Here is a 16,138-nt window from a genome sequence, read left to right as displayed (position 1 = left end):
TAAAAAGTATTAGTAGAAAAGTAGTTTTACTCGTAGAGTAAAGTCCTCCAGCTGCCGAATTCTTCGCCGTACCCTCACATCTACACATCAACACACACTGACTGAGTCTGGAGTCTCTCTCCTCCCCCTGACATCAACATACGGAGAACTCATTTACCCATAATCCACCTGTCCTGTCCTGTCCTACTGTCCCTCTACCTTTGTATCTGTCATTCACGTGTTTATACCACATTTAAGTTATTTTAAAACGAATAATTAGCTGGTAAATAGACACGGACATATATTATAGTATCTGAAATAGAACTTGATGACAGACATACAAACACTTCTCTGATTGGCTGTTACTCCTAAAACTAAATTTTTTCAAAATAAAGTTAATTTCAGTATATCAAGTGTACACTTGGGATTTGAAGATACAGGTTCTTTAAGTTTGAGATCACTACCAAAATGTGTACAAAACCATAAGAAATTATTCTTTATCTAAGGATAATGCACCCTTAAGGGATCTCAGACAAAATAGCGAATAGTTGATTTAATTTAGACATTATTATTTCAGCATACAGAAAGTATGAGACTGATATATTTAATCCATTGCAATAAATAAATAAATAAATAATAAAGTGTGGGAGTTTGGGGTGTTGTCAGAAAATATGATGTAATCTGTTTTCACACAACAGAGGGAGCAGTTGGACCACATATGCATCCCTTCACCTTGCTCCACCTTAATGGTCACAAAGCTCTATTAAAATGAATTGTGGCATTTTTACAGAAATAACTGTTTTGCTGCAGTCCCTTTCATTGATGCAGTACAACAGTCATTCTAATGTACATGCAGCAATTGACATGTTCTGTTCAATACACAGCTTGTGTATGCTTGCTCTTTCCTGGGAAAAATCCTGAATCACCAACAGGAAGTGATGCATTTAAGATTTTCTTTATTTGGAACCATTGTTTAGTTTGCATGACTATGAGAAGCATCAGGCACAGTTGTGGAACAGACAAACACACAAGCGCCACCTACAGAAAAACAGAATTTATATATATAGAAAATAATAATAGACAATCCAAGGAAAACCCCTCATGCATAGCAGTTTGTTTGATAGGTGATATCTGGGATATGTAGTGTGAACTTTGTGAGACACGAGTTAAAGAAACTGCAGTTTGTTTGCAGATGTTTTCATAGTAACCTTGCCTCATCACCATCAGTAGGATAGATAAAGCAGCATAATAGACAACCACCATATTGAACTCATATTGCCTCTTTTTGAGCCTTATTTAAAGGGACAGTGTGTATATTATAAAAACAGTAATTTTACCTCACAGAACACGGGAGTTGCTGGTCTAACGCTGCCTCGATCTGTTAGTTTGTTTGTGTTATTGTGTGATTTTGGTGAATCCGAACTAACTGTTTGCATTAAAAATAGATTACAATAAGATGTTTATGAAAGTGGTAGCCACCAAAATAATAATTATATGCTACTTACTAATACATTAATGATAAAAAGGGAATATGACTGAAGAGGCTAGACTAACGTTTGACACGTTTGTCACAGCGCAAAGTAAATTGAATTATTTAATTGTGCTCATAGTTAACGCAGCCTTTCCATAGCAGCAATCAGAGGTGAGAGAAGGAAACAGACAACCCCTGCTGCCTGTGTTTGTGCCTGAGAAAACACATTATTTTCACACAGGCAAATGATCTTTGTCACACAACATTTGTTTATTTGCTAGATCAGTCTAGTAAATATATCAGTTTAAATTTGAACAGGTTTAAATGTGTGGATTGGAATAGCTCAATTCCCAATTATTATGCACTGATGATGTTGCTCTACACTTGTCTAGCAAAAGCATGCTGTGTATCTGAATGTTTCATAGCCCTTTTTCACAGCAGACATTTTGACTTGTCACAGTAGGAAAAGAAGAGGTGTTCCTAATAACACTAACAATAGCTCTGTTCTATTCAAGCGTCCCAGTAAGACATGGCAGTGTGACAGTGAGCCAGAACGCACAATACCAGGACCCTGAAACTGAAGCAGCTAAATGGAATTCAACCATCATTCTGTGCTTTTCCTACTGTGACATGTCAAAATGCATTCCGTGAAAAAGGCCTATTGATGTATTAGGAATATTGACTGTGTCTTATTTTGAATTGATGAACATGTAGAACCAATCAATAAATAATGCCAAACAACTATTATGAATTCTAATAGCAATGTATCATTAGTTACTTTTATTATACTAAACATAGCTAGATGGTGTTCATGATGATGATGATCATTTATTTTCCTGAATTGCATTATTTGGTCCGTGAAAACACCCCGGAAAATGATTAAAATAAGTCCGGATTTTATATTATTTGTCTGATATATAAGTCTGATATGTTTTTTGTTTTTTTTAAGAATAGCTTGTATTGTAATGTTGTCAATAAATCAATACAATTATATTTGTTATATATTCCTCATATTTTGGCCAATGTATTTGGTGAGCAGTATTATACAGTGCAATAATCTTCAACGCATCTTCAAAAATATTTTTGTTAAGATATTAAATCAACTTAAGGCAGTCTAAAAAAAATGATCATAAAGGCTTCCTCCACACAGCTATTGTATTGGATGCATTTGTTTGTTTGTTCATTAAATGTTTAATTAAATGTGTCCACTTAGACAAAATCACCCTTTCCCATCACCTTCCTGTAGGAGCCATAAGATGGAGCTAGAGACCATTGGAGCCACATTTCTCATCTGCAAAGCTGGGACCTAAAAGCCTAAGCTATCCCTCCAACTGTACACCATAACAAATGAGCATTTGTTAAAAAAGGGTTTGTTGTTTCACTGACAGTGGGTATATTTCTGAACTAATGTCCAATTGTTGCTATATCATTCTCCGCATAAAATGAAATTATTTTAAATATTTTGTGACCTTTTATCAGCCCAATTTATAATTCATTACTAACTAGCATCTGGGGGGCTAATTATCACTAACAACAATTAGTGAGCTTAGTTTATTTAGTGCTGTTTTTATTTCCAATCCACTCCATATTAGTCATCAATATTTCAATGGTATAACCAAAGCCTAAAGTTATGAATGATTCAGTATTCTAAAATGGGGTTAAACACATACTCACTTTTGCATTCATCATTAATAACAACGTTTTAGAGCATTTGTAGCCCATTGCCAATAAGTTTCTAAAACAGAGTCAAATACTATGCCTAAAGAGCAATTCTGTCGATTCTAACTAATTCAATGTTTTCATACGCAATAAATGGCTCATATCTTTCTTTTTATAATGCTATTTTTCTTATATGAATAGGGCTCCTGTTAACTGTAGTGTTTTTGAATATTTCCTTCTTTTCATCAGTCAGTTTTTTTTCCCACAGCCATCAGCACACTTAATAAACAAAAAATCAAGTTATCACTACCATACTCCAATCCACTTAGCACTTGCTGCACTTTAATACTTATATATTGAAGGTTTTACTGTCGAACATTTTGACTTTAAAATGTGACACCTTTAAAATTCCCATGCAACTTATGAATTGTGATTTTGACAGTTTTCCACTGATTCTAGGCAGTTCTCTGCCATGCTGTTATTATTTGATGAAGTGACTCATCAAGTCCAAATCTTCCAAAAAAAACGATGCTAAAAGAAAGATGGTAGTTTTTACAGTTTGAAATTGTGATCACTTACTGTACAAAGCTAATCCCTTTTGTGTGCAGGTTCCTTGTACTGAACATGCACATTGACTGAGCAGATATGAGCCATCTGAAACAGAGTTGTGTGTGCCTCTTATTTATTTGTCTTCATGAGCAATTCACTGGATAAAACAAATACTGTTACAACACAAAAAAATATTATTTTCCAAAGCAATTTTGGCCACATGTTATGCACATGTTACAACGTCATGATAAAAAGACAGAAGATCATCTCCTCATATCACTGTTTTCTCCATTTTAATAAAGAAAAAAGCTTTTCACTGTTCACCAGGCATTTTCATTGGAATAGAATGCTCAGGTCAAACCACCTTCATTTTTTATTATTATTTGCAAATGCAAAACTTGTCAACAATAAATAATACTATAAAATGTACACAAAAAGATTGACAGTCCACCACAAGTTAAAACGTTGAACAGATTGGATGTTTAAGAACAAGGAAGTTGGGAGGAGGGTTTCTTCTTAGCAAAAATGTGACGGTCCATACAAGTTACAGAAAAAGCTGATCATCTATACATTGACACTAGCTAGATAACAAAGTCGTTGTTTCTGGTATATTTCATTTTGTACAAAGAAGGGAGAGTCTTCTTTACAAGCGAGCATCATTGTCTTAACTGTAGAGATTATACAAGCAAGAGTTAAGGCAACTTCTCTGTTGTTTTTGAAAAGTAACATGAAGTCATGTCATGTTTTATTTTGTCTGAGGACCACTCGTCTATAATATGGTTGGAGTTAGTTGTCATTGCATAATTCAGGCTGTTGACCAGGCCTGTAGTCCATCATCAAAAAAGGAATGCTGGAGATTTGTCACGAGTCTGTTTGCCATCACAAAGACTGATTCAGTGGTCCAGGATTTCCATGTGAGAGTTAGGCTCTAATATCTTCAATATCTGTCTCAGACATGGACAGTATACCGTTTGCAATGCCAATACAACATGGTGCAGATTAGGGTCAGACATAGCATGCATGTTGGTTCGTCTGTGTATGTCTAGTGTGTAACAAGAGAATCAAGAGAAAAACCAGACATAACAAAAGAGTTTGGTTAGTTCCTCATCAAAAATCAAGCCCCCTTCACCTTTTCAAATTAATATGAAATTACTGGTAAAGATAATGACTTGCTTAGAGAAATTCTGGGAGATCAGCCAGTAGGATTACAGTTGTAAATTTGGCTGGTGATTGCAAAAGAAGAAGGGTCAGGAAAAGACCACCAAAAGAAATTAGCATTTGTCCTTTGCGGAGAAAATAAAAAGGAAGAATCAACATTTTGGGAAATTTACTTATGAAGCTACATCTGGCAGCCAGTTAGCTTAGCTTAGCATAAAGACTGGAAACCTACAATATATAATGTGTTAATTAATAGGCTTTAAAGGTGCTGGTAGGCAGATGCTTTTTAAACTTTGGACAGAGCTAGGCAAGCTATACCTCTGTCTCCAGTCTTCATGCTAAGCGACAGCGACAGCGACAGCTGGCAGAGAGGTAAAAAAAACCTTCATTTAACTCTGAGCAATAAAGAACTATTCGTTAAATTGAAATCTGATCATTAGCTTTAGATACTGTATGTCAGGTACAAAGTAGATATTTTGTCCTGGGGGTGGCGCTAGAGGACAGCTCATGGAGAGTCCAAATTTCAAAGAGTTCATCTTCTTATTTAACGTCAATGTGCTCAGTACATTTTATGGCAATCTGCCCACATAGCCATTATTCATCTCCACTGTTAGCAGGACAAAAATGATCAGTCTACAATGTCATATAACAACAACACTGACTGACATATTTCTTTTCCTTCAAAAGGTCGGTCTTCCTTCCCTGAAAATGCTAGCAGCCTGTCAGCCTTAGTGCAGTGTATGCTAAAGCGTTAGCTTGTAGCAGTTAACAAAGGAGCTAACCAGGACACATGGATAATTAAAAAACAAAAAACGGTCTCCTCACCTAACAGTTGAGTTAACCAACAGAATAGTCTTTCACCTTCTTTTTAACCTCATGGTGCAGGCCCACACACTAACAAATAGGAAACTGTAACCCGTCCTGCTTCAGACAAAGGACAGGGCTATATCAGTGGCTCAGATTTGTACAGGGTTGTAGGTGTTAGCTACCATTGAGGATACTAAGGCCATGTCCTTAGTATGTTTTTGCAACCTGGGGGGACTTAACATTATAAAAACCTACAAACAGTGGGTATTTTATAAGTTTGATGACATTTACAGAAAATATAATTGAACAGAATAAAATATAAAATTAGTGGTTTGGATAGGGTGACCAGATTTCCCAGACACTGTGCGCGTGACCGTAGTGCTCGTGCACGCACATGCTTTTTAACGTGAACATGTGCCAGCCCAGGTCAGACATAGACACAGACAGATTAGACACAATTTTGCCAACAGCACACGTAGGCCTACTGCTCACAACATAATGGGGTATCTCAGTTAATATTCATGAATTTTCTTGGTATGTAGCCTACACATCTAAGAAATAATATTAAAAGACATTTTAGTCTGAGTTTTGTGTGGGACCAACTTTATTTTTCAGAATTAAAGCACTCTTTTGGAAAATGCACCCACTGAACTTGTGAGAAACTTGGTGAAAAGGTATTTTTCATTATCATTGTTAATGATCGGGCTATAATAAGACCACGTCGGCTATGTAACCGGGACAATTGCATAGTGGTTGGTGTAAACCGGGACATTTTAGCGCCTTCCAACAGGCTTTTGTCGGGACTCGGGACACGCAACTTAGAATCGGGACTGTCCCGGTCAAACCGGGACGTCTGGTCACCCTAGGTTTGGAGGGCTCATGACCTCTAAAATCCTGGCTGTGGCCCTGTCTTTGTATGACTCCCATTTTACGGACATCAGAAACTACAGTGTCCAGTTTCTTGGCTACATCATCACTGGTTTCTGTTTTTTTCACTAGCAAGATTCCGGATAAGAAAACTGACAGCTCAACAGGAAAATCTCAATTTTGGAGTAGGGGTGCAATTGCTCAATATTTATTCTTCAGATGTTACCTTTAATTTCAGAAATGATGTGCTTATGGGTATCTGTGAAAGAATTACAGAATATCTCTAATGGACAATGCAGCAGAAGGTAGACAAGACATAAACAGGCAGCTTAAAAAGAGCATTTTCCCTGCCTTTGCTGGCAGAGAAATGAAGCGGGTGCAAGGAATTGCTTAAAGTGACACCAAAGCTGGGCCCTGGCTAGCGGTAAGCTAAGCCTAAATGCCTGACTAACAGGCAACAGATAGAGTTGCACACTGCTTACTCTGAGTCAACACTCTGTAATCTCAACTGGGCTCTCTGCTTGCACCTGCCTCACACAAACACGTACACACAGTTACATCTACATTGCATTGTGTGTGTGACATGAGTATGAGTACTGTAGGTATGCTTGTGACATTTGAATATGTGTATGAGTAACTGTTGGGCCTCAATTGGACACAGAATGAATCACACGGTGTCTCACCATGACGGCAATAAAACAAAGGCTACAGGAAAAACAGTTAGATAGGATGGGGATGCAAAGCAATGCACACATCTAATGTAAATTATGATTAAGGATCAGGTAATACTGTTTTTGACATCCACTTGTGTTCTTCTGTATCTTTCTTTTTTCAAAATAAGTGCTTGTATTTTGGCAACTATAAATGTATCTGGTCAAATCTTCAGTTTGAAATCCCGTTTCCACTGAAAACTAGGTGACATGTTTTGTTTCAACACACCGGGGGCCTTTGACATATGATAATACATTGTCTCGCACTGGTACAATGTACCTCCTTCATAGGAGTGTAAACTAAATGCTGGCTTTGTTTGATGTCCCAGCTCAGAGGCTTAAGCTGTAGTGGAACTGGAATAGATCAAACTTGATGGGTGACAGTTGTGTTGCATTCACTTAAATTGCCCAAAAAAGCTGTACATACTGTATAGCATGCCACTGAATCAAGGACAATGTTGGCTTTAATTTTGGCTTAAAACTAATAATTATTGGCAAAAAAAAATAATTAAACTTGGCAGGACCGGTGGACAAGCAAGAGGCAATGTTTTAAATATTTCTCAAATTATTTCCAAAAGGAATTTGTCTTCAGTGTGTTTATTGTAGAAAAACTGTAGTGTACAGTTCCCTCCAGGTCCCTTAATGATTATTTATGAAGGAGCTGGCTTCCCTCTGCCCCCTCTAAATTCAGTGCAGTCAGTCTCAAACTAGCCCATTACAGGAACATCACTGGTAATGTATTATAGAAAAGACTGAGTACTAGCCTGCGGTAGCAAGGACCCACTGCAGATTGGCAGAGTTTCTACATTGCCGTGCCATCCCGGGTTGTTTCGGAGGTGCAGTAAGCCTTGAAATCTTCTTAAACAGCAGTGACCCGATTACCGTTACTAGTATGGCTTACTGTTTAAGCACACAGACAGCATTCCAGAGGGTGTGAAAATGTCAATAGTATGAATGATTATCATGAAAGCTCTGTCTCATTCTTGTGTAACAACATATATTTCAATTTAATTCAAGAGCAAACAAAATAGATGCTACAGGACTATTACTTGCTGGTGAATTTTAATATTGTATCCTCCAGTGTGCTGATTAAGTAGGAATAATTGGTGATTTTATGTCCAATGACAGTTTCCCAGCGTCTGATCGAAAAATCTCTTTAATTTGCCCTTTAGCTACTGTATATGGCATTAACTGTATCCATGCTTGTTATGCTTCTTTTTAGCTACCACCCATCAGAATCACCCAGAACATTTTGTGTCAGGTTGGCAAGTACATTTTTGCTGGTTAGATAGAGCAGACTTTCGGCTATTTTTTTGCCAGCTCTGTGGCTCTACGATCTAAACTTTGAGAGATCACTCTATACCTTAGTGACAAGTTGAGTGAGAAAAAAATATCACTTACTGGAGCAGAGATTTTTGTACCTGTGGTGTGGTACCAGGTTGGAGCATTTCATTGGTGGATGGAAATCTCTCACTTATCACTCTGGTGCGTTCCATAGTAACAGACAATATGGAGAGCACTTGCTTTGATAGGGGAGGGTGGATAAGGTAGAAGGGGCAGTGTGGGCTGAGAGTCTCTAAATGAGGAGGAAAGCAGCGGGGTAAAGTCCTGCTGTTGCAGGGATATACTGTCTGCAGTTCAAAGGTCAAGCAATCCTGCTGGCCACAACATCAAGTCCGTCGAAGTTCAGTCCATCAGAGGGTCTGTCACATGGACAAAAGGAGTCCTGTCTGCTCTGCTATGATACACATCAACATGTTTGGTTGGACTCTCATCAGTCGTCAAAGGCGATTTGTGGTGCTGGTAGACTGGACGATGAATGAGGACAAGAAAAATGTGCATGTGTGCAGTGGTGTAGTTGGGAGGAGTGGGATTTGGAGGTATGGGGTGGACAAGTGAGATTCGTTGATGGCACTGTGGTCCTCAGAGCGTCCATCTGTGAAACAGAGTGGGAGGAGAATTAGAATTAGTCACCCCCCCACAGGATGTTTTTTGTTTTCGATGCATGAATCCAAGCAGGCAATCCCAACTCTCATTTCAAGGTGGGAGAATAAGGAATATTCAGTTCAGAGCAACAGGGCTCACACAAGAACCACTCAAGAACAGTTTTGGTGTTAAAACCACTACGGATCAAATTGGAAAAAAAATGCTGATTTTCAGCAGTGCTTCCTAATTTGGGGTTTGTTCTCTTTGGTACATGCAATCTGTATCAGCTTGAGGACACTTTTGGGCAAATAAAGAATTAAATATTCAGCGTCTGCTACTCTGGTGGTATACATTTTACATAATGTTTAGATAATTCATAATGAATGCCTTGTGATGTTGCAGATAAGTGGGAAAGGTGAAATACAGCAAACATATTTCGCATTCGCTCTTATCTATAATCAAAAATTGTGTACCTTTAGGTATCTGAAGATTATTGTACATTTTCTCTCAGCCGCTGGTTTGCGTTTAGCAGTACTAATGGTGCATGGGGCTTGATTTCCATCTTTTGTCGTTATTAATTACTCTCTTTAGAGCACTCGCCTCATGTAACCACAACTTGAATTGGTCTTCAATTGCTCTTGATTACAATTTCATTTAATTAACAACTCGAGGAGTGCATCATTAAATTTGGTATTAATGTGTTGAATAAATCCTTTGACATGATAGACTTCCCATTTCCATTCGGAAGGTGTAATCTACCAGTCAAAGTAAAGCAACAAGTAATCGTTCTGTAAAATGAGAGCAATGTGCCCGTTCATGATGAAATATATGTGTGTAAAAAATTGGAAATTGAATGTGTTGGCTAAACACATGCTCTATTAGGAAATGAATTAAAAATCCAAACAACAAATGCAAATGCACATGCATGATGTCTAGTATGTTTTCAATTATTATAATATGTATAATGTACGTTTTTATATCCCCACTTTTAATATGATAACACTAAATATGAATAGTAAACAACTTGTTAAAGAACATTTTGGAAGTAAAAGAGATCATTTAAAATAGTTTAAAGGTACATGCTAGGTAGTAAGAGATCTTTGAAACATCAAAAGTGACTGATTATTTGATGGGTACCCCACTGTGAATTACAAAATGTCAATGAATAAAGAAGTCTGCAAAACTGCATAAAAGCGTTTGTGGGAGCACACTGGGGTAAACCCACCTCATTTGTTTTGATTGCGGATTCGCAGACACCTCCTCTTCAGCGGCGGCTCCAGCTCAGGACTCCCGTCTGCTGATAAAGGGGCACTGATGGAGCAGGACAGGATGGCTGTCTTGTCAGCGCCGGGCTTTGGCACAGGCTGGATGACCACACAGCCTCCGGTGGACAGCAGCGGCAGGGCATAGGCGTGCTCACCCTCCTCCATGTTGGAGTCAGGATCTGGCTTACCCTCCACTGTGTCCGCCATCTCGTCTTGCACTGAGCCCCGCTTCCCCGGTTCCCAATCGCCAACTGAGCAATTGTTCTCTTTCAGTGCCTCATGCTCCAGCTCACCGTTGGCTGGCTGCTCCTCTGCCTCTCCTTCTCCTGCAACACTGTCTCCTCTTGGGTCAGGGTAAGACTCAAAGGCAGGAGTGAGAAGGGAATGCCATCCCGTACCATTGACTATGACGTTACATGGGGCAGCAGGGCTAGTTTGGAGGTGGGGCAGGGGTTGGGTCTGTGCTGTGCTGGGCAAGGATGGTGGGGTATGGTTAGAGATACAGGGATTTAGCTGGCTCACTGGCGGATCCTCATGGCAAGAAGGGCTGCTGTTGCTGGAGGGTGGGCCTGATGATTCCAGTGTGTTTGGATGTGCAGCCCCTTCCAGCTTCGTAGCACTGAGGAGGCCCTGTGAGAGGGCCCCTTTCCCCCCATCACGACTGCCCTTCCCTTCCCAAAACAGCCCAGCAGCTGGTGGAGATCTTGATTCAGCCTCTGCCTCTATTTTGACCTGGACCCCAGGTAGCATCCTCTGAATTACCTGCTGTTGGCATGGCCTCTGGCCCACAGTTAGATCAATAACCCCATCCATCAGTCCAGGGCCGCTGGTTAGACACAGGTTGCCTGAATTATCCTCTGCCTTCACTGTCAAGTCCACCAGCGACATCCTGCTTCTCTGTGAGTGTACAGGAGAGAGACGCTCTGCATCAGCTGGCTCTACTTTCTGCTCCCCTCTGTCACCACCAGAGGAACGTGGAGAGTGGGGTCCAGAAGCTGAAGCTTCGGATGACTCTGGAGCACTGCGGAAGGTGCCACTACTCTCTGGCTGGTCCCTGGATGTTTTGGGGCTGAAGGGAATTGGGATTGGAATAGGGATTGGGACTGGGAGGGGTACGATGACAGGGTAAGGGACCAAGAGAGTTGGTGGGGGTACCAATGGGGCCAAGGACGCCATGCCAAAGTTCATCATTGGGGGCAGAGGAAAGCGTCCATTGGGCATCATGTTGACTGGAGGGAAAGGGGGTAGGCCTGGCATGGGGAGACCATGGTGCATCATGCCAGGGTTGGGATTGGATGAGGGGTGGACATGTGGAGACAGCAGGGGCCTGTGCATGGGGCTTGATGCTGAACCCATGGTCCTAGGAGGAGGTGGTGGACCAATACCAGGGATTATAGGGTTTGACAGGGGGCTATGGGGCCCCCCTGGGTGGCCAGAGGGCCGAAGATATGGTGGACGCATCTGTTGCATCATTTGATGCTCCATGAACAGTGGCAGGGGCATGGGTCCCCGGGGTGTCATCACCATGGGAGGGCTACCAGGAGGTACCCCGACAGGTGGATGCAAAGTGGGAACAGGCGGAGGGTGAAGAGTGGGGCTCTCGTGGGGTCTGGGTGTGGGGATCTTGGCTGAGGAGGAGGAGGAGGGGGAGCAGACGGCAACAGTGTCCGAGGGTGAGGTGGCAGAAGAAGTGGAAGGGGCCAGTGCAGAGGTGTTGTTAGGCCCCCCTGGTGAAGGAGCTTTACGCCGGAAGTCTGTTAAAGGCGTGCCCCAGGATTCAGGAGTGAGCAGCTGGACCCCTCCACTGCACTCCATCTTACCCTCCCCACCAGCCCCGTGTCCTGGGTTACACAATGCCCCAGGCAGTGCAGCCTGGGTCTCCTTGTAGAAAATGTCCATCTTATATTGGTTCAGGCATTTGGCACTGCAGAACTGCAGCCTCCGCTCACCAGCACCAAAGTCCAGGTACTCCTTAGTGTGGCGTATATGTTTGCACCAGTCACACACCTGTAACAAAAAACACACACAGTACACACAATCCATCAGCACCTGTGACTCTGCACACTATAGTACCCTGGTAAGCAGAAGCTCAGCCTCCAAACCATCTGGAGCTAAACACATTTAATAAAGATTATTTTAAAGGAAACTGATGCTGTTTCTAAATACTTTTACAGATCTGTCAAGAGCACTTAACACTTAACTTTGAAGTGTGCTTAAATGCACATGCCTGTATGTATTTGATTTATGTAATATAGGTGTGTGTGTGTGTGTGTGTGTGTGTGTGTGTGTGTGTGTGTGTGTGTGTGTGTGTGTGTGTGTGTGTGTGTGTGTGTGTGTGTTTCTGTGCATATGTCTGAATCAATGTGTTTTCCTTACTGAGAGGTAAATGTGTACATGATGACATTCTGCTGCTAAGTGGTAGTGAAGTGACTTTGTCTTTAACTTTGTGTTTTAACAAGGACTGCCAATTTACACCTTCTGTTGGCAATAAAAAACACTCTCAGTCTCATTTAACCATAGATCCCTAGGAGACTGACACCCCCAAGCACAAGACAAAAAGATGATTTCCCTCAAATGGCCTTCTACATTTGGTACTGAAGTGTGTGTCAACTAGTAGTAAAGTTAAGTCAGTTTAAATGCTAGAAAAATCGATTGATTGGTCAATTCTGAATTACATAGAAAACTGCTGCTGCAAGTTTCAGCTATCAATCATGCACATCAGGTCACATCCCAAATCAGTATTGATCTGGGAAGGCATTTACTTAATGTTTTACTTTAAATCTCTTCTTAGGCAGTAAGTCAGTGTTGCAATAGCTTAATGCCAAAATGTTGTCATTTAAGATATGAAAGATTATGCCATTTATGCATGTTGTAATGGAAAGTACCACAAATGCATATTGTCTTAAAGTGGATACATATATACAATATATTGTGTTGAAGACAGCATTGTTTTTCAAGCATACAGTAGAGTTGCGATTGTGACAATGTTACATTGGCAAATCTGTTTATCCAGTAGCCTCAAAAGACCACAATGCAATGCAGCCATCTTTTTGTGAAATACACTTTTTGTCTTCTTGACATACGTAGAAACTTTTAGAGAAGTGTGATGCATGGAAAAGTGCTAGTATTATTGTGCACTATTGTGCACCTGTACAACAAGTAACTATAATGTTTGGAAAAGATAACACCTAACAATATACAATACAATGCAATAAAAGGTCAAATTTCATCCTCAAAAATTGCAACTGAACTTGTTAAACACCTCTGAAGCTTCATCCCTGACAATGATGTGAGCAGAGTATGAATGGCTTCATTTTTACAGTTGTCTTCTATTTCTAATGCTGATATCCAATCACATAACAATAAATTGTCATTGTTCTTCTTGGCACATACTAATACATCTTTTTTTACTCTAATACAAATCAGAACAAAATCAGATCAATTATTTCATTTCTAATAGGATAATAGGATATATTTTACGTCTCAAACTAAATTTCTTGTCACATGTTGTGCTGTAAGACGCGATCACTTCTGTATGCAGAGAGCAAACATGAGAAGGCTAAATTGAAACGTTGTCTTTCTTGCTCACTGTGGTGGCAAAGATCCCAAAACACCCTGCTGCACTGTTTCATCACTGTTATACACCTTTGCGGCACAAAAAGTGCAAATTCTTCTTTGGTAAGAAAATGAATGTGACCCTAGTAGAGCAGATAGCAGTGGGCGAGCCCTGAACACGGCGTTACTCGTCAGGCCACACACAGCTCACTCTGTCAGCTCTGGGAGGAGTGGCAGGTCCTTGCTGGAGATAATTAAGGCATTAATCAGTTGTCAGACCCCTCAACGACATCCATCCATCACACAGACCCTTAAGCCCCCCTGCTGAATGTTAATAAGTTGAGGGATGCAACCGGAAGGTGGATAAACTCCTTTTGCATGCAGCAACTTTGGTTTATTTGGCAGGATCCTGTCTGGCAGCAGCTAAAAGACAATGGACTCATATGGGCTGTTTGGGCAGATGCACTGTAGCATTGGCCAGGATTTTAAAAGAAAAGTACATAGCATGCTGTCCTGCAGCTGCTACACGTGTCAAACATCAGGTTCTTTGCATATATTATGTGTTTTACATCAGATTGTCTAGTTCAAGGTGGACTGAGTCAAGCAGAAGCATCTTCCAAAAGGACAAAAGTTTTAAAAGATGTACTCTGCATTTGTAATAAGTCATTATGCAGTGTCACCCGGGTGGGATCACTTGCACAAATGCAATTCAGGAGGAATTTCTGACACTTACACATGTATGGAGCTCGGGACAAGCAGCTGGAGAACATAAGGAACCACAGATAGGAGACTGGACTACAAAGCGACTGCTATGCTTAAACAGAACACTGGTAGTGCTCAGATGTCAGTCCCTTGAATTCTACACGTTTTAACTGCCCATTTAGTCCTGGCTAATTCAATGAGCCATAACTGATTAAAAGTCAAAAAGGCGCTCTCACAAGTTGAGTTTGAAAATGGTAGGACTAGGATATTCTAAATAATAAATGTGCTGAAATTTTCTTCGACTCAGACAGACAGATGGAGAGCACTTAACGACTTTCTGCACTGTGAGTGAAATTTCACTGCGCATTACGCTAATGGAGTTGTGCTTTCCCTCTCTCGCTCGCTCTCTCCCCACCACACAGATGTTTGCAGTTGAATGTAATTATGGTCATTTATTTCCATCGTGGCCAACGAACCAGCATTGGTGGTGCAGTTTAACCGTTTGCATTACAACAATTATCGTGCTTCCAAACAAGCGCAACCACCTCAGCAGCAGTCATCATTTTCTTCCTCCTCCCACCCTCTGGCCCAGTGACAAGGTCGGTGACATTTAAGAATCCCAAGATCAGTCGACAGCTAGTTTTAGCGTATCGGCAGTTTAAATGAACAAGTTAGGTGAGGTGATGATCGGAGGCCATTCTCAGGGGTTAGGGGATTGGATGAAGAGTGTTAAATTGCTGCAGTCACAGAGATAAATGGTCAGAGGCTGGACCAACAGGTTGCATTGGAGGATGAGTAAGTGGTAGGCAATGAAGAAGAGAAAGAGGTTGCAGATTTTAAAGAGAATGCAGAAGATGTAGATAATGAAGAGGCAGAAGAGGAGGGGGTTGCAGAGGGTTAAGAGGCTGGAGGGGTTCAGAGGGCGCAGTAGAGATTGTAAGGTTTCATAAGAGGCTGTAGTGCCTGAAGAGGTTTTATACATGGAATGAAGAGGTTTAAGCAGTAGTCATGCATAAAGGGAAAGTCTTGTACATCCCCCTGTTAAGGGCGATATGTGATTCTTTTGACACTTCTCAGATTGCTGCTATAATCACATTGTGCAAAACACAAGGATTAAACGCATGGAAATGAACCAGGTGCTTGAAGCGAGCCGGACGCTCAGTTTTAAGTTAAACTGTCTCCCACTCCAAACAATCTGCAGAAAAAGTATCCACTCTTGACAATTCAAGTCCACCAATGATGGCAAACAGAAACACTGCGCTTGTTGCATTGTGGATTCAGTCCAAAAACAAGATTATGTAGCAAGAGTCTGCCATCTTAAAGCACCTGGTCCATTGAAAACAGAAAACAGAATAAAGCTTCCACTAAAGTTCACACAAGTAAAATTAAGCGTTGGCAGTGTTTAACAGACCATCTGCAACATGTGGAATTGTTATTATGATTAGCCAAAATATCAGTTTACAGTGGCCTCATTTATTGGAATATGTATC

At 40.7% G+C, this 16,138-nt stretch overlaps 1 protein-coding gene across 2 annotated transcripts in view; it reads right to left on the bottom strand.

The window, feature by feature from the left end:
• Nucleotides 1-8,248: 8,248 nt before the first annotated feature.
• Nucleotides 8,249-16,138, bottom strand: part of sobpa (sine oculis binding protein homolog (Drosophila) a) — a 37,944-nt gene continuing 30,054 nt past the window's right edge. For both annotated transcript variants that reach the window (XM_078277809.1, XM_078277810.1), the window contains 2 exons: nt 10,352-12,398; nt 8,249-9,136 (listed from right to left, as the gene is read on the bottom strand). In XM_078277809.1, coding sequence (XP_078133935.1) covers nt 10,353-12,398 — 2,046 coding nt within the window. In that variant the 3' untranslated portion in view covers nt 8,249-9,136; nt 10,352. The remainder of the gene's footprint in view (nt 9,137-10,351; nt 12,399-16,138) is intronic.

This window comes from Sander vitreus, chromosome 20, assembly GCF_031162955.1.
Source record: "Sander vitreus isolate 19-12246 chromosome 20, sanVit1, whole genome shotgun sequence".
In the NCBI taxonomy this organism is placed as follows: Eukaryota; Metazoa; Chordata; class Actinopteri; order Perciformes; family Percidae; genus Sander; species Sander vitreus.
This window is presented reverse-complemented; position numbering and strand designations above follow the sequence as displayed.